This window comes from Schistocerca gregaria, chromosome 1, assembly GCF_023897955.1.
Source record: "Schistocerca gregaria isolate iqSchGreg1 chromosome 1, iqSchGreg1.2, whole genome shotgun sequence".
Taxonomy (NCBI): domain Eukaryota; kingdom Metazoa; phylum Arthropoda; class Insecta; order Orthoptera; family Acrididae; genus Schistocerca; species Schistocerca gregaria.
In genome coordinates, this window is record NC_064920.1 from 553,569,309 (window position 1) to 553,594,068 (window position 24,760).

General features: G+C 43.9%; 1 protein-coding gene across 1 annotated transcript in view; it reads right to left on the minus strand.

Annotated features, from left to right (window-relative positions):
* Positions 1–6,402: 6,402 nt before the first annotated feature.
* LOC126356183 (dipeptidyl peptidase 1-like) overlaps positions 6,403–24,760 on the minus strand; it is a 50,227-nt gene continuing 31,869 nt past the window's right edge. The window contains exons 7-10 of the mRNA XM_050006965.1: positions 22,355–22,541; positions 20,960–21,071; positions 15,875–16,035; positions 6,403–6,827 (exon numbers count right to left, since the gene is read on the minus strand). Coding sequence (XP_049862922.1) covers positions 6,642–6,827; positions 15,875–16,035; positions 20,960–21,071; positions 22,355–22,541 — 646 coding nt within the window. The 3' untranslated portion in view covers positions 6,403–6,641. The remainder of the gene's footprint in view (positions 6,828–15,874; positions 16,036–20,959; positions 21,072–22,354; positions 22,542–24,760) is intronic.

The window sequence follows — 24,760 nt, forward strand, 5'->3', positions numbered from 1 at the left end:
CCTAGTACATTGCAGCAAACCACCCATGCGTGTTCAAATTTTGACCCAACGACATTGCCAATTACGATTGCAGTGGCCACGGGAACATCGGGTTGCGATCATCATTCAATGGAAACGTATCGGCTCGTCGGTTGAATCACATTTTTCCTACACTGGGTCGGTGGTTGCCTCCACAAGCGCCGTCATTCTGGTGAACGGTAGCTCGAAACTAGCAGAACGCCACGGACGCTGGCTGGTGGGAGCAGTATTATGCTATGGGATATATTCTACTGCTTTTGCATGGGACATGTGGTAGTAATCGAAGACAAGCTGACAGTTGCGAGCCACCTACATCACTTCATGCTTGATGTCTTCCCCGACGGCCGTGTCTGCAGTACAACTGTTCGTGTCTCGGAGCCAGAACTGTGCTACAGTGATTTAAGGAGCATCATATTGAACAAACATTTATGGCTCGCTGACGAAATTCGTCTGATGTGAATCCTATTGAATCCATCTGGATCGCTATCGGACTCCATCACCGTGTACGCAAATCAGCGGTCAGTTATTTACGCGAATTACATGATCTGTGCATAAACATCTAATGCCATATACCTCCACAAACCTACCAACAAACTATCGGATTCCTGATGCTCAGAATCAGTTGTGTATTTCGTTCCAAACACGGACAAACAAGCTATTAAACAGGTGGTCATAACATGAGCGCGTGGGTGCTATTCTGTCATTCTGCGCAACGGATTAATCTCAGATGTACCCTTTACCCTGTGGCTCCTGCAAGATGCAATTTCGATCCCCACACTACTACAGAAGTCAGACAGACGCTCCTAAGGTTCTAAAGAGGAATGCCTGAACAATGCTGTAAGGAAATGACACAAAAATTCACAAAATTTCTTACTTAACTAGTGGGATACTTGGGTACTGTAGTAGTGCTAGTTAGTGTAAGAAAAACATGAAACTAACGAAAATTATTATTTATTCTGCAAAAATTCTGAGAAATCACAATGGCACTTTTAGTTATGAACTGAACACGTTATTTCCTGGTTCTTTACGGAATGTGAAGTTACCTCTCAAGGATAGGATTCGCTAATTAAATTTCAGTACAAAGTTTAAGATTTGTTAATGACTTGGCAGAATGGCTGAGAGGCGCGCCTACTCAACTTTAATAATTATCGTTTAGAATGTTGCTCGGTATGGTTGAGGCTGTCACGTGTGAAATGCAGTGAAGGGGTACTGTTGTGGAGGAAATATGGGGTTCGCAAGAGCTGTAGCGTACAATACTGTAAGCTGCGATGACTGCTGTCTGCGCTGCTCGCTGCTGTGGAATAAGATAACTCTCGTTCTATCTGGATTGACCTTCGCCGATCAAACTCTCCTTATGCCATGATGAAGTCAAGGACTCATATTCGCCCCTAGTCTAACTATTGGCGTGGTACACCGGTCAGATAACCAGACCACCGCGATGCCACTCAAAAATTCGCTTGCAGGCGTTTAACTATAACTCTGTCCATTCACACCGCACAGTAATTGCGGAGTCCAACACAGTGAACAATGCTTAATCGCAAGGACTCTATATATTGAGTAGCACTCCGGTTCGCTCTTGACAGAGGTGCTCTCCCAGTGAAGTACTGAGGAGAGATTTGTTCCTCACTCTTTGAGTACATGTACGAGAGCGCACGCTCTCGTTACATGCTCTTGCACCAAGAGCGACAACAGAACGACGCTGCTCCACGCCAGACATGAATTGGTCTTTTGGCCTCTTCCATTAGTCCTTCAGCTCAAGGGGTCAGAAACATCGTCTGCCAATCAACATTGCTCTTCTAAAACGGGAGAATGACGTTTCGTTTAAGGCGACCAGTCCGGAAATCTGTAGCATCTCCGTGTGGCGTTTGCTGTCTCCCTGTGAAAATCTCTGAAACTGTGTGCTATCTTTGTAAAGAATGCATAGGCTGGGCGCTCCCACAAAATGTAGCGGAATTTGCTTTTAAGACGAACACGGGGTTGTTCCCCCTTTCGCTCGGGCACACACTGTCTGCTCCACGGGCGGTCACCGGCCGACCTAGGTAGGTTGGGACCGGCCTCCTGGCATGTGGATGCTCTCCCAGAGTGAAAGCTTTTGTGACTGTCGTGTCTGGAATGTATGTGTGTACGTCAGCCTCGAGTATTTCAACCACGGTACGCTTACTTGTTATTTGCATATCGTTTACATGAATTCATACAACACTGACTTTATCTTATCGAGTTTGGGTTCGAATGAAGCGTCTTTATGTGCGGAATATGATTGTGGGGGTGGAATAAGTAAGCAATGAATGTCAGGAGACCACGAGATCTTACAATAATGTTTTGGCTCATCAGTGTACATCAGCGAAGCTGGATCTCTTTGGTGGCTGCCTCATCATTCTGCTGATGGCTGTATGTCACTTTGAGCAACCAATACGAACTGTCAGCCAGTACGACGGACTCTGTTTTAAGGTAATCTGCAGAGTTGAGAAGCATTAACGTAGTCTGCCCGTAATGCCACTAATCCGTCATTACTTCGTAAAAATCAAAGGCCTTGGTACTCCACTAAGCTAATATAGGACTATAGTTAAGCCAGAGCCCAAGGCCAGCTCTACTTTCATCATCTGATGAGACCTGAGAGTCGTGTCTAACGAATACATTCCGCTGCGGTGCTCGTCCAAGACGTAGAGCGTCGATAGAAGTCTCCTCCTCGGGCCAACCGACTGTCAGCCATTCTCCATATGTCCGTCTGATTGTTCAGTGACGAGATTACCTTCAATTTCCGCAGAAAAATGAACCACCACAACCGAATAATATTGGGAACACACTTGCCACATGTCGTAGTCCACCATGAGAGGGGCTGCCCGATCTTTTTTGTAGAAACACGTACCTGGATGTGTAGGAGATCAGGCTTTCCCCACAGTTGTGACAATATGCCGCAAATTTCATTGTTAAGAGGACGGAGCAACGAAACTCTGGCTCCGGCATGTAAAGGTACCTCTTAACAATGGGCTAGGTCAGAGGTAGTGGGCCGTAAGGAACGTACGGATCTCGTATTGCACCGTTGGCCTCCAAGGTCGCTTAATGTTAAGAAATGACTTTTTTCTGGGTGAGGGAGGGGCTTTGTGAAAGAGTCCTTTTATGCACCTCCACTACCAATAACTTGGCGCGAATTGCAGCACCTTATAACAACAGCAACGTCATAGGAATATCTGGCTATCGTCTAGATGTCTGTCTTGTGCCTACTGGAGAGAACATTAACATTTGACAAAGGTAATTGGTAACTTGTATCCTAAACATAATCGTAAAAAGTGTCTGAGGCATTTACCTACACGAATGTAAAAGATATACCCTTGTAAAATCGGATAATTCTTTTTAAAATAAAAAACTTCTTAGTCCAGTACCTTAGGTTAAAATCCACCCCTTGGTGGACTACGTAGATCGTAGTCTTTTGAAACTGGAAAAAATTTTGTTATGAAGAAACATATCCACTACAGCACAGATGGATGTATGATGGTGGAAAATAGAAAATGAAATTAATAATGCCTAGATATCTAAAAAAGTGTGCGTCTGGATTTGATTATAACCTGAAAAAAATGAGAGATCTTTATATAGAAAAATTCAACCTGGGTATGTTTGCTCTCGGAAAATTGAAATAGCAGCCCGTCGACTGCCTCTATAATTTTGACACAACATTGCATTCGAATACGTGTGTTTTGCCTATTTTAATAGACACAAAATGTAAATAAATACTATATACAAATAAATATTTTAATACATGATGTATAAATAAATGACAGAAATAAATTTCAAGAAGTCACTTACCCTATTTTAAAAAAATGGTTCAAATGTCTCTGAGCACTATGGGACCGTAGCGGTCGCGCGGTTCCAGACTGAAGGGCCTAGAACCGCTCGGCCACACCGGCCGGCTTACTTATTTCCTTCAATTTTTTACAGGATACTGTAATGAACATTAGGATAGATATGGGTTATTTATTTTAATATACGTAGTATAAATATACACTTGTAATAAATAAAATGGATATATTGTTACCAGAAATCTCAAAAAGTACTTGACCGATTTACTTCAAATCTTTACACGTTACGCTAATAAATGATTAGACGAATATATGAAACCTTGTTAACCAACAATCTCGAAATGTCCTTGAGCGATTTACAACTTTTAATCGATACCACATTAAACCAGCAGGCAGACCGACTATATATTTTTTAAGGAACAATGTACAGGTTTTCTGTCAAAAACTAACTATGCTCTGCTGTAAAAATGCAAGGTTATGTTTCCTTTATAGTTTAAATAATGGAAAATTGCACAAGATGCTTATTTTTTATGCTTAGCACAACGCGTTCCAGGATTTTATGCTCATTTTCATGTGCATTTGTTCACATAAATACAGTTTGTTTCCTTTGTCGCAAGCAGTTTTAACTCCAACAGCAGAGCATTTAAACCATTAGACAAATTAACAGATGGATAGAGGATGGGGGGGGTGGAAATGGACGTAGACAGTAGAATAGAAAAGAAGGAAGGAGAGAGAGGAGGGGGCAAGATGAGATGGGGAGTATAAGATGGGCAGAGAGAGAGGGTTGATGAGGTGATTGACAGAGAGAGAGGAAAGGCGGAGAAGATGGACAAAGAGAGGGGAAGGAGGAGATAGAAGAGGATCAGGGACCGAGGAGAGAAGAAGATTAAGATGTATATCCAATTCTGAAACGTATTAGAAATGTACGCTTTCTCTTGTCTTTCTTTTTCGTTTAACCAGTCTGAGCCACAGCTACACAGGGCCGAATGCGGCTACTTTTAAATAAAACTAGCGAGCCGCCCTGTCTTCGCACAGGTAGCTCTATGTATCCACAGCTGCACGACATCTTCATAACATACACTGAGCAGTCAGAACATATGACCACCTACCTAATAGCTGGTATGTCCACCTTTGGCACAGAAAACAGCGGTGACGCTGAGTCGCAGCATGGAAGCAATGAGGCCTTGGAAGGCCGCTGGAGGGTCTTGGTGCCACATCTGCACAGACAAGTCACCTAATTCCAGTACATTCCTGGAAGGGGGACGATGAGCTCTGACGTCACGTTCAGTCACAACCCAGATGTGTTCGATGGTACTGGCCACTGTGTTCCTCGAACCACTCCATCACACTCCTGCCCCTACGACATGGCGCACTATCTTGTTGAAAAAGGCACAGCCAGAGGGAAATGCAATCGTCGTAAAGCGGTGTACGTGGTCTGAAACCAAAGTATGATACTTCTTGGACGTCATAGTACCTTGCACGAGCTGCACTGGACTCATGGATGATCACGTGAATGTTTTCCAGAGCATAATGGAGCAGCTGCCAGCTTTTCTCCGTCCCGCACTACAGGTGTGAAGGAGCTGTTACCCGGAAGACGACGGATTCGCACCGTCCCATGGGCCCAACGAAGAAGGTATCGGGAGTCATCAGACTATGCGAAGCTGTGCCCTTGTGTCAACAGTGTACTGCCGATAGTCACTTGCCCATTTCAATCGTAGTTACCGACGTCATGATGTTAACATTGGCACATGCAAGGGTCGTCGGTCCCGGAGGCCCATCGGTGGGAGTGTTTGGTGCACTGTGTGTTCACCCACACTTGTACTCTGCCCAGCATTAAAGTCTGATGCTAGTTCCGACACAGTTCGCGGCCTGCCCTGTTTTACCAGTCTGTCCAGCCTACGTCCGAGATCTATAATGGGATAGGGGGACGAGGGGCACCAAACGTCTAGACATGGTTTCGCTTTGGTTTCGCCTTTTGGTGAACACACTCACCACAACACCCCTCGAACACCCGACAAGGTGTGCAGTTTCCAAAATTCTTATGTCGAGCCACCAGGCCATCACTATCTGCTCTCAGTCATACTCAGATAGATGGCGCGCCTCCCCCAATTCTACACACAGACAGCATGTTTACTTGTACTACGTACACCTTGCGTGCATCTAACTGGCAGTAATTCCTCGCCAGGGACGCTACTATCGATTGGTTGGTTTTGTATCGGTAGTAGGTTGATGGTCATGACGTTCTGGCTCATCAGTGTATGGTGATAAATACGAATGTTCATCGTTAACAAGTCTGCATATTAACGTAAACTGTATCAAAATCCCTACAGTACTTCCTCATGTTAGCATTTACATAATGACAGGAAAACACAGTGGGAGACTTCAATTTATAATTCCTATAGATTTCATTCATGTCTTACATCCTATTTACGATGTTTCAAAAGTAAGTGAAGTTGAACATGTGATTAATTGAAAGTATTGTATTCTGTTTCCAATGACCGACTTGACGTGCAAAATAATCTCTGTTGATTTTGTAGATAATGAGAGCGACGAAATAAAGGAAAAACAAAGGTAAAAAAGTGTACAAATTAAACTGGTACTTTTGTGGCACCATTTTATTATAATTGATAGAATTATACACTTAGACACAAGGTGTAACTCGTAGGAACGCTGAATGTGGCGTCCAGCTAAAAAAAAGCAATCGCTACTTTCTTTAAATATCTTAAGCGAGGTATTAGTGTGGCTGTTCTGCCAGTTTTCATCACTTATGAGGCGTGCTGTGTGCAGTCACCCAGCGGCCCACGCTGAGTCACCATGTTGCGAGCCTGTTCAGGCCGGGATGGGCGTGGCCTCGAAGGCGAGACTCTCGATGCCGCACTCGTTGGTCCCCCTCAGGATCTTGAAGTAGCCGGCGTCTCCCCATTCGCCGCCCCAGCTGTTCTTGACGGTCCAGTACTTCTCGCCAGAGGCCTCGTCCACTCCGTATCCCACCAGCAGCACCGCGTGGCTCACAGGCTGTACGACAAAGAAAGCGTCCTCTCAAACACTGGCAAAAATCTGGTACGTGCCATTATAAGTAAGCCGCCTAATAACAAACGAAAGAGGAGCACTGATTTACAGGCCATAAACCGAACATCATTCTGATGAAACAAGGAGCTCTCACTTACATTTGCAGCCACAAAGACAAATACTACAGCCAAGATCAACAGATAGAGTAAAACAGCAGACGCTGCAAAATTTATTACAAAACACTTATCCTGAACAAGACAATGAAATCCTATTGTCCACATCTTCAGAATAATTCTTCTCGATTTACTCGCCATGTTGAAACTGGATAAATCTCAAGCTTTACACAGATCCTTCAACTGCCGTTCTCAGAAACAAGCGCAGCTCTCTGTGAGATTGACGCACCTGTCTTCCAAGACACGTTTGTCTGTAGTCAGACACGGCTAAATATTTTCGTTTCCCTGTCGTGCTCAGACGCTCACTAGCTACTAAAACCAACGAAAACAGTACGGTGCCACACACGAATCTCCAACAGCTTTTGCTTGGTTTTCATTCCATTGTTTCTAGACCGCCCTAGCTGTAGCACATAATACGTACTACTTAAATATTTCGATTGCAGACATGCCGTCGCAGAGAGACTCAAACAGTAACTATTAAGATGATTTAAGAGTGTAAGCTTCCCCAACCAATGTCGAGTTGAATCAAATACTAAAAATATTACGTTGATGCGTAAGTTCTTAGCGTTTTTGTTTACTTGTTAGTATTTCGATTGTTGTGTGTTTATTTATCTATTACTATTTTTTAATTGTAGTTCACTGCTGCTATTTTCTTATTTTGTCATTAGAGATAGGCACTGGAGCTCTAGTACCAATTGGAGGAAAAGGAACACATCTGATATGTCCTTCTGTTTGGGTACAATGACTGGGTGACAGCAGCGGAGGCAGCTAGAAACATTTGGGCCATGTATGGGGATAATTCCTCTGGGCAGAGCACGGCTAGTAAACACTTTTTCTCTTTTTAAGGAGGATCGTTTCGATGTTAGTGACTCTCTGCTTTCACGAAGACCTTCGGGGTCCGATGAATATGGTTTAAACGCATTAATTCTCCGTGATCAATGTTCTCGAGAACTGGGAAATGTGATTAATTGTGATCATTCCACCATCGTGCGGCATTTGAATGCAATGGGGACGGTTAAAAAACCCGCTGTGAGGGTAATGCATCCTCTAAGTCAAAATCGCAAAAGTAAGCGGGCGTCCATACGTGCATCTCTGCTGGCTTGTCATCAGTTGACTAGTGAACAACACCGACCGTTCCTATTCTGTATCGTTCCTTGTGACGAAAAATGGTGTCTTTGTGCTAACACAAGGAAAAGCAAGGAATGGCTGAATCCAGACGAAGGAGCAACTCCCTGTACAAAGACCTGTGAGCATCCGCAAAAGATAATGTTATGCGTTTTGTGGAACAGGGACGATGTGGTGTACTACGAATTGCTTCCCCGAAGTAAAACCATTACTGTTGACATTTATTGTCAACGACTGAGAAGTCTTGCAGAAGTAATCCAAGAAAAATGACCAGGAAGACTGCGTGAAGTGATGCTACTCCATGATAATGCCCGCCCGCATTCTGCTAGATAGATAAAAAACGCTATACTGTACAGGAGTTGGAGTTTCTGCACCCACCTCATTTACCTGATCTTGCGCCCTCTATTTTCACATTGTCTGTCGAACAACTTTCAAGGACTTGCCGGATGAAAATGCGGTCCGACCGTGGCTCGCCGAGTTCTTCGCCTCAAAACAACCTCAATTTTACAGTCGCCGAATAACCACCTCATTTCTACAGTCGCGGAATCCAAAAGCTATCGTAGTGTTGACAGACTGGTTGCACATAGTGAAAGAGAATATATTACTGATGACTAAAGTCTCGGTTTAGTGTATCTAATGTGTTTATTAAACTTACGGAAAAAGGCTACCAACTTATGCACCAGCCTGATACTATAAAGACTTCGTTTCGACTGCCTTTGCAATGGTTTTCTTCAGAGCGACTGATGTTTTAATACACCTGAAGAGGATCGCTACAGACGACAGAGACGTTGACTTCATAGTTGTTTTAACGTTTCCTAATTCCGTTGATTCCAATCGCAGTTGCGCGATAATTCTCATGAATATCATTGATTCCTTGTAGCGGCTATCTTTATACGTGCACGAATCGGTCGCAGATAAGTAAGTCATAAGCAAGTTTCGCTACCGTTCTTTTCCCGGGCCTTTATGTTGTGTCTTGAACGAGTAAGCATGTTAATCTGGAGTTGCTGATAGTGGTAGAGGATGGCCAAAAGCCCTTCCCGTCGCCAACCCGTATATCATTCCACGGATGAGACGCAAAATCATGTAACTTACACTACTTGTTTCATTTGAAACCAACTTTACCAGTCTACAGACGGTCTCTATATGAGTAGTGTTCGTCACAGTTACCTATAATCAATTATTTACTTTAATTTTAATGAATTTATAGTTTTTAGTTAAAGTCACATAATCTACGTAGTCGATGATCACTAATTTCGTGCAGCAGCCAACCAAAAATTACGCAGGTTTGCGCCGCGACCACCGAAGCGCGCCGAAAACAGGGACGCTATGTCGATGGGCGAAATGCAGGATACAGCAAAAGCTACGGCTGCAACTAACGAGAGCTCAAATCGGTACCGCTGAACCCAGCCACAGTTATCGTAAATAGTAATATAAACAATGTAACGGCGCTCCAAATCAAGATCTAGGTTCATAAGAAAGGTTACATCTGTAATTGTATATTAGCGTAACGAAGGTTTTGATGGCGTGGTATCCTCTGGGTTGGGTATTTACTTATTGCAGCAGAGCAACAGCCATCCATAAGTGACGTGTTTGTTGCGATCGTTGGAGCAGCAGCAGCCGAAAGCAGAACTAAGTGCCACACAAATAACGTGGCTGCCGTCCTCCCTATATCAGCGGAGTGGCGGGATATCAGAAGTAATGTTTTCTACATAGAAATACGCAGTTCAGCAGAGTCATAAATTCCCCCTAGGCTGCTGTTCCAACAAGAAGTCTCAGATGGTGTAACTGTTGTTGCAGGCAGTTGAACGCGGAAAATAGATTCAGCGTTGCGTTAACATCACAGCAGAAGCCTAAACAATGGAAAACTAACTCCATCAATTATATTGGCACTTACAAGGGTAACACCTGGTTAAAAAGGTATAATATATTCACCATCTGTAGCAATGCACGATTTACATCTGTTTATTGTACGATAGACGTTTTTATATCAACAAAATCAGCTTATTTAATAACACTTTATTCTCGTGAGCCTAAGTTCGACATAGTATTAACAAGTGCCAGACAGTACAGTTCAAAGTAGTATGAACCATCTACGAGGGGTGTGCAATAAATAATGCAATACATTTTTATTGGTTTTATTCAGGATTTCAATACACCATATTATCTCCCACACTTTTGGCCACAAACCCTATTTTCCAACATAATCTCCGCTCAATGCGACGGCCTTACGCCACCTTACTGGAGGGCCTGTGTGCTCATATGGTACTACTCTACTAGTTGACGTCATAGTTAACGTCACGCTGCAGTCAATAACCTCCTTATCACACACGCACTACTTCCCGCCGAGTAGGTCCTTCATTGGGCCAAATAGGTGGAAGTCGGAAGTTGCGACATCCGGGTTGTAGGATGGATGAAGAACAACGGTCTAATGAAATTTTGTGAGCTCCTCTCGAATGCGTAGACTTTTGTGAGGCCTTGATTTGTCATGGACAAGCTCGTCTGCTTTTCTTGTGGAGACCAACACTTTAGAGGGATCACGGGAGATCGGACAAGTTTATGCGACCTTGTCGCTATGGGGACAGACACCTCGCCCAACGACTCACCGTGCTTTTGTTCATTGGCAGGTCTCCGTAGAAATTTTGCGAGCACTATGAATATCTGCAATGCTCTGGTTTTCCGACAAAAGAAACTCCGTGACAGCTCTCTGCTTGGAACGCACCTCCGCTACAGACGCCATTTTGAAGGATACTTATAGCACCGCCACCAATCGAAACTTCATTAAACTAAAGAGCCTGGAGTAGGAATAATTCACGATGTCCCACAACAAATTCTGCATACTTTTTTCTACTGAAACTGGCCGAAAAAAATTTTGTGTTATATATTATATGTCCCTCGTATTTTGTTTATATTACGAAGACTCTGTTATCTATCAGAGTTAGTGTAATTACACTGCCTGATAAAAAGAATGAAGCGCCCAGGAGTGGAGGAGGAAACGAAATGGGACTTTGTGTTGAGAGGATATATGACAGTATTTCAGTGGTTACAAAACCGAGTCATATTTTCAAATATCTTGTCAGTATAATCCCACATATCAGTACAACACTGCACCATCTCTGGCCTACATGCATTCACTAATTCAGTTGGGAAGGAAGTCATAAAGCCGTTGCATCCTCTTCTGAGGCAAGTTCTAGGCGCTCAGTCCGGAGCCGCGCGACTGCTACGGTCGCAGGCTCGAATCCTGCTTCGGGCATGGATGTGTGTGATGTCCTTAGGTTAGTTAGGTTTAAGTAGTTCTAAGTTCTAGGGGACTGATAACCTAAGACGTCTAGTCCCATAGTGCTCAGAGTCATTTGAACCATTTGAGCCTGAGGCAAGTTGGCCCACAGCTGTTGTAACTGGCTCTTGATATTCTGGATACTGGCACTCGGACGGAGTTGACATCCGAGCTGGTCATACACATGTTCAGTCAAGGAAAGATCTGGGGATCTTGCTGGCCATTGCGAGTACCTCAACATCATGCGGTCTGTTGAAAAATGACACCTTGATACTGTCGTGTGGGAAGTAACGCACGAGGACGCAGGGAGTCCATGGCGTACCGTAAAAGTTTTCTCAGCCACTACCAGCTGTGACCTGATGCCATGTCCATTAGCTCCTTATGTGCTAATAGTAGTACTGGTGTGTCTCTCTAAAACGTTGGAAGAATGGGCTCTCTTCCCAGTCGCTGCCATATCCGCCGACGAAGGTTATCTTGGGTGGTAAAATGGAAATACTGTGTGGCTAGGGCCTCTTGTCGGGTAGATCGTTCGCCTGGTGCATGTCTTTCGAGTTGACGCCACTTCGGCGAATTGCGTGTCTATAGGGATGAAATGATGATGATAAGGACAACACAACACCCAGTCCCTGAGCGGATAAAATCCCCGACCAGAGAGAATCGAACCCGGGCCGTTAGGTATGACATTCCGCTGCGCTAACCATTCAGCTACCAGGGGCGGACATATTGGGTGGTACAAAATCGTGATTCATCGCTGGACACAATGCAGTGCCATTCATCAGCATCCCATGCTTCCGGTTCGCGGCACAATTCCTTTCGCAGTCATTTGCTTTATGATGTTAACGGCAGCCGACACGTGTGATAGTAATTCCCCAGTCTGTCTGTTGCTGGTTGTCGACCAGTCGAGTGGGATGACACAGTATATTGCAGGGAGTCCACTACTTGCTCTCGGATGTCAGGCGCAGGTATGAAGGAGTTATGATAAGCTTGCTGCACAGTAGGGCTACTCCCCTTCGTGGTGGTCAGATGTGGTCGACCACAGCGTTGACGACGAGTGCGTCTGCCCTCATGCGCCAATGTAGTCCAGTGTAAGGCCCCTGTCACATCTGAATGCTCTACTTATCTGGATACTGCACTATTCAGTCAGCCGGCCAAATGGAAGACCCGCAGTGGGACCCCTTCTGTATTTTGTCCACTATCCTCCACTAATCTGGATATTATATTATTCAGTCAGCTGGCCAAATCGAAGATCCACATTGAGACCCCTTCTATATTTTGTCCACTATCCTCCACTAATCTGGATATTGTATTATTCAATCAGCTGGCCAAATGGAAGACCCACAGTGAGACCCCTTCTACATTTTGTCCACTACTCTCCACTAAACTGGATATTGTATTATTCAATCAGGCGGCCATATGGAAGACCCACAGTGAGACCCCTTCTATAGTTTGTCCTCTACTCTCAATGCCTACTGCTTAACTGAGTGGTAATGCGCCTGCCTACCAAGCGGTGGGCCTGGGTCCGATTCACGGCCAGGTTATAGATTTTCTCCACTAGTGGACTGTGTATTGTCATTCATAGTCACTGACACGCAAGTCGCCCAATATTGTGTCCCGTGAAATAAGACTTGCAACTCTGCGGCCGTAGTTCCTCGGACGGGCCTTCATGGCCAACAGTGCCACACGATCATTTCATTTCACTTTCTCCACTAATCAAGATACTGCATGATTCAGCCAGCCAGCCAAATGGAAGACTCACAGTAAAACCAGCTCTACGTTTTGTCAGGTGCTGATAGCGTTGTTTCACTGTAGTATACAGCATCTTCGGTATCCTTTACAGGCATTACTAAATATCTAACGCTGCCCCTGCCCCTTTTACTGGTATACTGTACCAAGCCCGGTAACAACACTAAACATTAACAGCACCAATGCACTCTGATGGCTGTCCTACCTATCATAGAGAACTGCAATTCTAATCATTTACATGCCGTCAATGATGTGTACTTGTAGGAAGTCACACTGACATTCGAGCATTTCTTCGAGTACTTATATTTTTTGCCAGGCGGTGTATCTTGTAATTTATAAACTACCTTTGGCACTCTTGAAAAATGGTTCTCAAATCCTCGAAAAATGTTAAGAGTTCCATGTTTATTAATGTTGTACTCTGTGATAATGTAGTCAGAATCCACTGTTTTAAAAATCGAACGTACACCACCCCAATATTGTTAGCCAGTGGCTAACTTTGTTGAGCAGAGATGCAATGGCGCCACTGCGCTAATCACGAGACAACCTGATAAAGACATCTCGCACACTGTAACTGACTTGTTGAAATATGTTCGCGGCGTGTGAAAGCGTTCCCCATTCTCACACCAGCTCTTAGCACTAAACGGGGAGTCCTCTGACATAGCACATGAAAGATTCCTGGCAAATGAAATGAGTTTCTTGGACTTACTACCACGCTGTTTAGTAAAGAAATGGTTCCGAGGGAAACTGGGTGCCTGAAGTACTGACAACTTATGAAACAATTTGTGCAAAAATAGAGCCCTCCATCTTGTTACCAGTTGAACAGTAGGCATCGATACACCAAGTCGGGCAGCATCATTCATGGCGTGGTCAAAGGCGCGGTCAAATATGATGGCTCCTGTGTGCCATTGTGTCACACCTCCGTCGACTCATTTTACTGCGCTGACTCCATACCATTTCACTGTCATGACTTACGCAAGTATCTGGACACATATTAGTGTCCACCCTTCGTCTTTATGACGGCTTGAACTCTATTGCGAACACTTCCAATGATGTGTAGGAATCTCAGCCCATGCTTCCTCAGGAACTGAAACCGAGTTGAACGCTGGGGTCTTGAGCGAAGTCGAAATTCTAGCTGTGTTCAGGTTGGTATTCTGAGCATTTAGTCCGTTTCAGCAGTGTTACCTACCGCAAACACATTGTCTCAAAGCTGCTGCTTTACGACAGGATGCATTTTCATGCTGATGCAGTCATCGACTCTCAATTGCCGGCCGGAGTGGCCGAGCGGTTCTAGGCGCTACAGTCTGGAACCGCGCGACTGCTACGGTCGCAGGTTCGAATCCTGCCTTGGGCATGTATGTGTGTGATGTCCTTCGGTTAGTTAAGTTTAAGTTGTTCTGAGTTCTAGGGGACTGATGGCCTCAGAAGTTAAGTCCCATAGTGCTCAGAGCCATTTTGACTCTGAACTGTTCCTCTACTGTACGCACTACACAGTGCTGTAAAATGGGTTCATATACTTCCGCATTTAGCGTTTTGTTAAGCGCAGTAAGGACAGCACAACAACATCATCATACCGTGAAACCAACTCCTCCGCACTTCACTGTTGGCACTATACAACAAACCTTCCTTCGGAGTGCCACAGGTTATAGCGTGAATGAGGAGGCTCTCCCCATTATCGGCGAGGAAAGGAATATGTGGAAAGCACTGAAAAGATGAAGGGACAGGACGGTAGGACGTATGTTAAGACATCATCGAGCACCATTCATGGTACTAGAGGAAGCTGTAGAGGGTCAAAAATCTAAAGGAAGATAGAGATTGGAATACATGCAGCAAATAGTTGAGGATGTAGACTGCAACTGCTACTCTGAGATGAAGAGGTTAGCGCAGGATGAGCATTCGTGGCGGGCCGTATAAACCCAATAAGAAGAATGGCGACTCAGTTTTAAAAAAATAGCCCGAATCATAGCACCAAATCACAGTCATAAAATGTCTGGTGGGGTCACTTTTTACACCATCTCAAGCGTCGCTTAGAGTTATCTACAGAAATGTGTGGCTTATGAGCAGCTGCTCGACCGTTGTGTCCTTCTTTTTACTCCCTACGCACAGTCATTGTGCTGCCTGGAGTGCTGATAGCACTTTGGAACACGGGAATGATTCCTGCCGCCGATGTCATACGGTTTTTACAACGGCCCTTCGCAATGCTCGACGGTCCCAGTTCGTTAGCACAACAGATCTTTCTGGTCTCGGTTCAGTCGTGGTTGTTCCTTCGCGCTTCCATCTCACAATCAAACCTCCGAAAATCAATTTGGGCAGCTTTAGAAGGACTGAATTGTCTATGACGTATTTATTTCTCAGGTGAGATCCTATGGCTAGTCTACGTTCGAAGTCAATGGTGTCTCCTGACCAAGCAACCCTTCTACTCTTACAGTTTCTCTACTGACAAATATTTCCCGCCTCCTTTAAAGCTGGTAGGCCAGCCTCTCGTGACATGTAGTGGTCAATTCCGCATTGCACTGGTGTGTCCGGATAATTTTGACCAGGTAGTTTATGTCAGCAATGGAAGGATAATTGACGGCCTGGTACCAGTGCTACATCAAAGTAACAGTGTGCTCTTTTAATGGGGTTGACTAATATTTTGCCTGTGAACTTCGTTTTCAACCAGCGTCAGTAGCACTAAAGGTACTCGTGGTCCTTTATACCCAGAAAATTGGAGTCACACATTAAAAATGGGAGGTACTCACCACAAGAGGGTTGAAGCTGGAGCGCGTGGTGGATTCCACGTGCTTGTAGACGCCACTCTCGTAGGCGCGGAAGTCGTCGTACACCATGAAGCCGACAGCCAGTGGGCCGTTCTGCACCAGCGCCTCCTGCATCAGCACTTCGTTGCTGCCGCCGTAGTAGCCTGCGATAGGAAGCGACCTCTCACCATGTTGCGTCGTGTCTCAAGTCGAGCCAAAGCTCCCCTTAGTAAATAAAACCATGTGAAACTAAGTCGCTGTCCATGTCAATCGTGATGGAAATGTGAGAACCTCGCACTTCTGCGGTTGGTGCGATCGCTGTTCGTTTTATTGTGATTCGACAGTGTAACTGTTGGAATCAAAGTAACTAAAGTTGAGGGAGGAGAAATAAAAGCAATGAGGTTTGTTGATGGCGCTCTAATTCTGTCAGAGACAGAAAAGGACTTGCATGAACAGCTGGACGGATTAGCTAGTATCTTAAAAATAGATTGTAAGATGAATATCAGCAAAACTAAAACAAAAACGCAAGGAAATGTTAGACAGAATTTTAATTAGGAAGCGACACACTGAAAGTAGTAGGTGAGTTCTGCTAGCTGGGTAGCAAAACAACGCGATCGTCGAACCATAGAGGTTGCAAAATGTAGAGTGGCAGTTGTAAGAAAGGCGTTTCCGAAAAATAAATGTTTGTTAGCATGTACTAAAAATTTATAGTTTTCGGAAGCCTTTTGCAGGAGGGTTTACTGGAATGTAGCCTTGTACAGAAGTGAAACGTGTACAACAGAAGATACAGACGAGAAAAAATAACTTTTGAAATGTTATGCTACAAATAAGTACTGAAGATCAAACGGGTAGATTGGCTATCTGCATCGCATTTGAGAGAGAAGAAACAGATGTCACAACTTCACTAAACGAAGAGATCAGTTGATAGCACACATCCTGGCACATCAATGAACAAATAATTTGGTGATAGGGGTAAGTGTGTGAGAAGTGGAACGAGTAAAATCGTAGAGGGAGACAAAGGTTTGACAGCAGTGAACATTTTCAAATGGATGTAGGTTGCAAAAATTATGCAGAGAAATTCTAGCATCGAAAGCTGCGCCATACTAGTCTTCAGACTGAAAAATCACAACAGCAACTATTGTATGACACAGCCTGCTGCAGTGATTTAGTTTTTAATAGTGCTTAATGTTTAATAGAGAAAAGAAGACAATCGAAGTGTGCGCTACACATGCAGAGAAATTCTAGCATCGAAAGCTGCGCCATACTAGTCTTCAGACTGAAAAATCACAACAGCAACTATTGTATGACACAGCCTGCTGCAGTGATTTAGTTTTTAATAGTGTTTAGTGTTTAATAGAGAAAAGAAAACAATCGAAGTGTGCGCTACACATGAATGGTAAAAATCATGTGAACGGATAAAAAACGTGTAGATTCTCCGTAGAATAAACGAGAAAAGAAATACGTAGAAAACAAGTAGGATAAGGGCCAAGGTTAGAATATCAGTGAACAGCATACTAGAGGATCTGTACGGGGCAAAGATTACAGTGGAATACAGAGATAAAAACAGCCTTTTTTTTCAATCATCGGTCTTCTGACTGGTTTGATGCGGCCCGCCACAGAGTCCTCTCCTGTACCGACCTCTTCATCGCAGAGTAGCATTTGCTAGCAACAACCTCAATTATTTCATCGATTTATTCCAATCTCTGTCTTCCTCTATAGTTTTTGACCTCTAGTACAATGGAAGTCATTCCCTGATATCTTAAGAGATGTCCTGTCATCCTTTCCCTTCTCCTTGTCAACGTTTTCCACCTATTCCTGTCCTGTCCGATTCTGCCCGGAACCTCCTCATTCCTTATCTTATCAGTCGTCTGTAGCAACGCGTCTCAAATGCTTCGATTCTCTTCTGTTCCAGTTTTCCCACAGTCCATGTTTCACTTCCGTACAATGCTGGGCTGCAAACGTACGTTCTCGGAAATTTCTTCCTCAAATTAAGGCCTGTGCTTCATACTTGTAGGCTCCTCTTGGTCAAGAATGCCCTTTCTGCCGTTGCTACGCTGCTTTTGATGTCCTTCTTGCTCCATAGGCCATTGATTATTTTGTTGCCTAGGTAGCAGAATTCCTTAACGTCATCCACTTCGTGACAATCAATCCTGATTAATTAATCGCTGTCCTCATTTCTGCTAATTCTCATTGCTTTCGCCTTAACTCGATTTACTCTCAATCCATATTCTGCACCCATTAGACAGTTCATTCCGTTCGGCAGATCATGTAAGTCTTCTTGTACATTTTGTATATTACCTATCTCCCCATATAACTTACTCCTATTTTTCTCAGAATTTCCAACATCTTCCTGATTTTTACATTGGCGAACGTTTTGTCCAAATAGACAAATCCTATGAAAGTGTCTTGATTTTTCTTTAGTCTTGCTTCCATTATCAACCGCAACGTCAGAATTGCCTCTGCCAAACTGATCGTCATCCAACTCATCCTCAATTTTGTTTCCCATTCTTCTGTATATTATTCTTGTCAGTAACTTGAATGCATGAGCTCCTACGCTCATTCTGGGATAATTCCTGCACGTGTCAGCACTTGCAGTCTCCGGAATTGTGTGCATGATATTTTTCCGAAAGTCAGATGCTATGTCGCCAGACTCATACATTCTACACACCAACGTGAATAATCGTTTTGATGCCACTTCCCCAATGATTTTAGGAATTCTGATGGAATGTTATCTATCCCTTCTGTCTTATTTAATCTTAAGTCTTCTAAAGCTCTCTTAAATTCTGATTAGAATACCGCATCCCCTCCTTCTTCTAAAGCGACTACTGTTTCTTCTTCTGTCACATTAGACAAATCTTCCCCTCATAGAGGCGTTCAATGTACTCTTTGCACCTATCCACTCTCTCGTCTGCACTTAAAAATGGAATTCCCGTTCCACTCTTAATGTTGCCACCGTTACCTTTAACTTCGCCGAAAGTTATTTTGACTTTCGTATATGCTGAGTCTTTCCTACATGCTGAATCAAAACAACATATAACTGAGAATGCAGGAGTGCAAATCGTAGCAAGTTCCATTTGACCTGTCAGTAGACTGACGACTGATGACAAAAAACTCCACTGACGCTTTTTCACAGATTCATTTGAAATGTGGAATGAAATTTCAAGCGTCTGGGCGAAACCTTCTCTAAATGAACAAAGTCATCCAGTGAACGGGAGTCACCATCAATAAATACACTCACGTCTGCATTCAGGTACATAAAAAACTATTTAAATGCAAAGAAAAATCTTTCAATGCTTCATACTTTACACGAAAACGACTATGGGCAGTATTAATTGTTTGTACTAGTAACTAGTTTCCTATTGTCATTTCGATCGACGATTCTTTACATTTATGGCTATGATGTGAAATGTGTCACTTGGTTGACAATACAACATATTTCTAAAGGGACCTTTTACATGATTCGCTTATACGTTATTTAACACTGAAACCTTTAGTAACATACACACAGAGATAACATATTCTTTTAACTGCAGAGAATTAGGTTTAACTCTCTGATCAAACACAGACGCACATACAGACAATTATTTTGTGGAGTAGCAGGAGCTAAGAAGCAGATGTGATTTTATCACTGATTAGGTTCTCTACATGACGAATGGCCGAATACCGTTATGACTGAAAACTATGACTGCTACATTTCCCATCCTATTGCAATACATACTGGTTAATTGTTTGTTGTTACGTCTCTTTATTTCTGCCGTAATTTTACTGCACTAAATTGCAGAATTCATCTACTACTTTCAATGTCTAATTCCCTTAGCATCACATGATTTAATCTGCCTACATTGAATGCTCGTAGTTTTATTTTGTTGTTGTTCCTCTTATAACCTGAACGAAATAGCCCCTCTGCAGCTGTAGGCTGTTTTGAAACTTGTAGATTAAAGCCGTGTGTCGGACTGCGACTCGAACCAGTAAGCTACTGGACTCGAGTCACAGTCCGTCACACATTTTTTTTATCTTTTAAGAATTTTGATCTAATAACCTCCCCTCTAGACACTACACATTCCGCTCCACTGATGTTACAAGCCCTTTGTCGTCTCCAGCAGAATTACAGTGTTATCAGTAGTCCTTAAAAATTTTATTTCTTCCACCGGAACTACTCGTATAATTCCCTCCCCAAATATCTCCTTAGTTTTGGTTTGTGTAATACAGCCAACCGGTTTCAAGAAGATTTATCTAGATCTGGCTTAGACATCGACTCTAGGGTCTTCATCAGAAAATCCAAAACAATCACATATAGTGAGAGATGAACAGATGTTAGTTTAAATTCTTGCTTACCCAGTTCACAGATTAAATATCGGGGTGAGAGGGGGCATAACCATGCTTCACTCCCTTCTACTGCATAACCATACCTCACTCCCCCTACACTGCCTATATCTCATTTTCTTTCACTCTTAGAATTCCTGTCTGATTTCAGTACAAGTTACAGACATGACAGATGAACCAAGGAGGACATAAAAAGTGGACTAGTACAGCAAAGAGAGAATCCCTGGCCCATATAAGTCTGCTAGTATCAAACATCGGCTTTAGTTTGAGGAAGAAATTTCTGAGAATGTACGCTGGAGCACGACATGGTATTCAAGACATGGTATGTACAGTGGGAAAGAACTGTGTTAGTGCAAAATAGTGTTAAAAATAAGTTAATATGTGAGATAAGGAATGAGGAGGTTCTCCAACAATTAGTGGAGAAGTACCATACCAGTACGGAAAATACTGACAAGAAGAAAGAACAGGATGATACGATATGTGTTAAAATATTGGGGCATAACTTGCATAGTATTAGCAGTATCTGCAGAGGTTAAAACTGTAGGGGAAGACAGAGATTGGAATATAACCAAAAAGTAACTGATGACGTAGGGTCCAAATGCTACTTTGACACGAGATGGTTTCACAAGGATGGTATTCCTGACGGGTCACATCAACCATCAGACGTCTAATGGATAAAAAAGTTAAAAACTTTTTAAAAAATTCAAAGAATCTGTTCTCGTAAGCACTGTCAAAAGCTTTGTCTAGATCTCTGAGCTGCCTCACCTCCAAGGTATCCGTACTCGGACGTGTAGTGTCGGTCGCACTCCCTCACCGTGGAGCACTCGGTGTCGTTGCCCACATACGGGTTGCACTCCTCCTCCACCAGTCCGTAGTCCTGCAAAAAATCGGTCACTGTTAACTAAAGCGTTACCTGGTTGAATGGAGCTCAATCTGTTCTTCTAACTCCCCCCCCCCCCCCCCCCCAAAAGACAAACGACGCCCTCCCAAAAAGTGTTTTATCGAGCGATGCTTTGCACTGGCTCAGGCACTCGGCAATGCTTCGCATGGAGTGAAGTTCAAATCCTCGTCCCGTTACCCCAGTTTACGTTCCCATAGTATCCCTGCCTCACTTAAGATGAATGCCGAGATATTTTCTTTGATAAGCCCCCAAATGTAGTTTCTTCTTTCTCCTTCCAATGACGAAATGGATTCACATTTTGCTGGGTTGATGTCAGCTGTACGCAATAAATGCAATTTTTTGCCGCACCGGGACACAAACTCTGATTTCCCACTTATGGCGAGTGCTCTCCTAAGAAAGTAAAAAAGATCGCCCCTTCATACTCAGTATGATTAAAATAAAGGTTAATCGCAACTGTCCTGATCGTATGGAGAGGACTTACAACAGTTTAGCCGTTTCTACTCTAATGAGATAAATACAGAAAAGACAAAACGCAAAATTACTACTAAATACAAAAATTAAAAAGAGCAAGTCAAAAAAATAAAACTTATGTGCCGAGCAAAAAGCTTCCATTTGAGGCCGTTTCGGCAGCATACATGCAATGCAACCTGACTCCGATATAGGTATATAAGCACCGACATCTAAGTAAGGGTTTAATTTGGTATTCGTATCTTTCCGACGTGCATGCGGTAATTGCGGAAGCGCGAACTAAGGTGATGTTGTAAGCAAACGCTTTCAAACGGGACCAATGTGCTCGTGTTCTTGTGGCGGCTGCCGAAGAACGAACGCCGGTAGACATACGTCGGAGAGTGAAGAATGTGTATGGGGCAGCATGTCTGTCGAAATCCACAGTTGTGGAATAGTGCACCAAGTTCCATGCTATTAGGGGTGCGGCTGCTTCATGTTAAAGCGCGTCCTCACATCGCAGATGTCGTAAGACGGAAGTTACGCCAATTCAAGTGGGGAGACACTCGATCAGCCGCTCTTTAGTCCTGATTTCTCCTCATGCGATTGTGGCGTCTTCGGTCCCTTGAAAAAAGCATTGCAGAGTTGACGATTCCTGTCCGACGAGGACGTGCAGCAGGCAGTTGCTCATTACTTCGTGCAGCAGGACAAGGTGTTTTACCAAACGTATCTTCAAGCTGGTGCGGTGGTAGAATGATTGCCTCAATGTTCACAGTGATTTTGCCTGACAGTTGCAGGTATTTTTTGATACGAACCTTTCCGTATCTGCCGGCCACGAGGTAAGCGAATCCTCCAGAGCAGCCCTGGTCGAGAGGGCTGCAGCTGACCACGTCTTGCGTCGAGAAGACGTGCTGCTGCGTGTTGTTGGTTTGGATGCGGATGCGCGCCTCCATCATGCCGGCCGCGGCGAACGCGAAGCAGCTACCGCACTGCAGCTGGTCCCTGCAAACATTAGAGTTTGCGTGACTTTAAGCTCTCGTCACTACTTCATTCTCGTGCATATCCGCGAAGTTCCTCCTGCCGTGTCAATTAAGTCAGCGGACAGTCACATCGACAGCAAGCGCGAGGTCTGACGACATCTCACCCACACGACTCTTTGACCTGTCCCAACCTACATGGCGACGAGACGTGACTCTAATTCAGTTACTCGCGAGTACACGGGGTGAAGCCGTACCGACAAAATTTGGAAAATTGTTCAGGGATATTTTGAGAACTTTTTGGTGTAAGGTGTCCTGTGGTACCCGATGTTTCACAAGCGTATATCATGAAAGGTTATACAGACAGGCCTTAGAGATTGTAATGACACACGAGGAATATATATATATACCGGGTGCCCCATTGATCGTGACCGGGCGAAATTTCTCACGAAATAAGCGTCAAACGGAAAAATTACAAAGAACGAAACTTGTCTAGCTTCAAGGCGAATACCAGATAGCGCTATGGTTCGCCCTCTAGATGGCGCTGCCATAAGTCAAACGAATATCAACTGCGTTTTTTAAAATAGGAACCCCCATTTTTATTACATATTGGGGTAGTACGTAAAGAAATATGAATGTTTTAGTTGGACTACTTTTTTCGCTTTGTGATAGATGGCGCTGTAATAGTCACAAACAAATGGCTCACAACTTTAAACGAACAGTTGGTAACAGGTAGGTTTTTTAAATTAAAATGCAGAACGTAGGTACGTTTGCATATTTTATTTCGGTTGTTCCAATGTGATACATGTACCTTTGTGAACTTATCATTTCTGAGAACTCATGCTGTTACAGCGTGATTACCTGTAAACAGCACATTAATGCAATAAATGCTCAAAATGATGTCCGTCAACCTCGTTGCGTTTGGCAATACGCGTAACGACATTCCTCTCAACAGCGAGTAGTTCGCCTTCCGTAATGTTCGCGCACTTACATTGACAATGCGCTGTCGCATGTTGTCAGGCGTTGTCGGTGGATCACGTTAGCAAATATCCTTCAACCTTCCCCACAGAAAGAAATCCGGGGACGTCAGATCCGGTGAACAGCCGGGCCAAGGTATGGAGCTTCGACGAACAATCCACCTGTCATGAAATACGCTATTCAATACCGTTTCAAACGCACACGAGCTACGTCCCGGACATCCATCCTGTTGAAAGTGCAACGCCATTCTGTCATACAGTGAAACATCTTGTAGTAAGATGGTTAGCACACTACGTAGGACATCAGCATACATTGCACCATTTAGACTGCCATCGATGAAATGGGCGCCAGTTATCCTTCCTCCCAAAATCCCGCACCATACATTAACTCACCAAGTTCGCTGATGTCCCACTTTTCGCAGACATCGTGGATTTTTCCGTTGCCCCAATACTGCATATTATGCCGGTTTACGTTACCGCTGTTGGTGAATGACGCTTCGTCCCTAAATAGAACGTGTGCAAAAAATCTGTCATCGTCCCGTAATTTCTCTTGTGCCCAGTGACAGAACTGTACACGACGTTCAGAGTCGTCGCCATGCAATTCCTGGTGCACAGAAATGTGGTACGGGTGCAATCGATGTTGATGTAGCATTCTCAACACCGATGTTTTGAGATTCCCGATTCTCGCGCAATTTGTCTGCTACTGATGTCTGTACTGATGTAGCCGCGACAGCAGCTAAAACATCTACTTGGGCATCATCATTTGTTGCAGGCCGTGGTTGACGTCTCACATGTAGCTAAGCACTTCCTGTTTCCTTAAATAATGTAATTATCCAGCGAACGGTCCGGACACTTGGATGATGTCGTACAAGATACCGAGCAGCATATATAGCACACGCCCGTTGGGCATTTTGGTCACAATAGCCATACATCAACACGATATCGACCTTTTCCGCAATTGGTAAACGGTCCATTTTATCACGGATAATGTATCACGAAGCAAATAACGTCCGCACTGGCGAAATATTACGTGATACCACGTACTTAAAAATACGTTTGTGACTATTACAGCGCCATCTATCACCAAGCGAAAGAAGTGGTCCGACTACATATTTCTTTAGGTACTACACGAATACGTAATAAAAATGTGGGTTCCTATGTTAAAAAAACGCTGTTGATATCCGTTTGACCTATGGCAGCGCCATCTAGCGAGCCAACCATAGCGCCATGTGGTCCCCCTTCAAGCTAGACGAGTTTCGTTCTATGT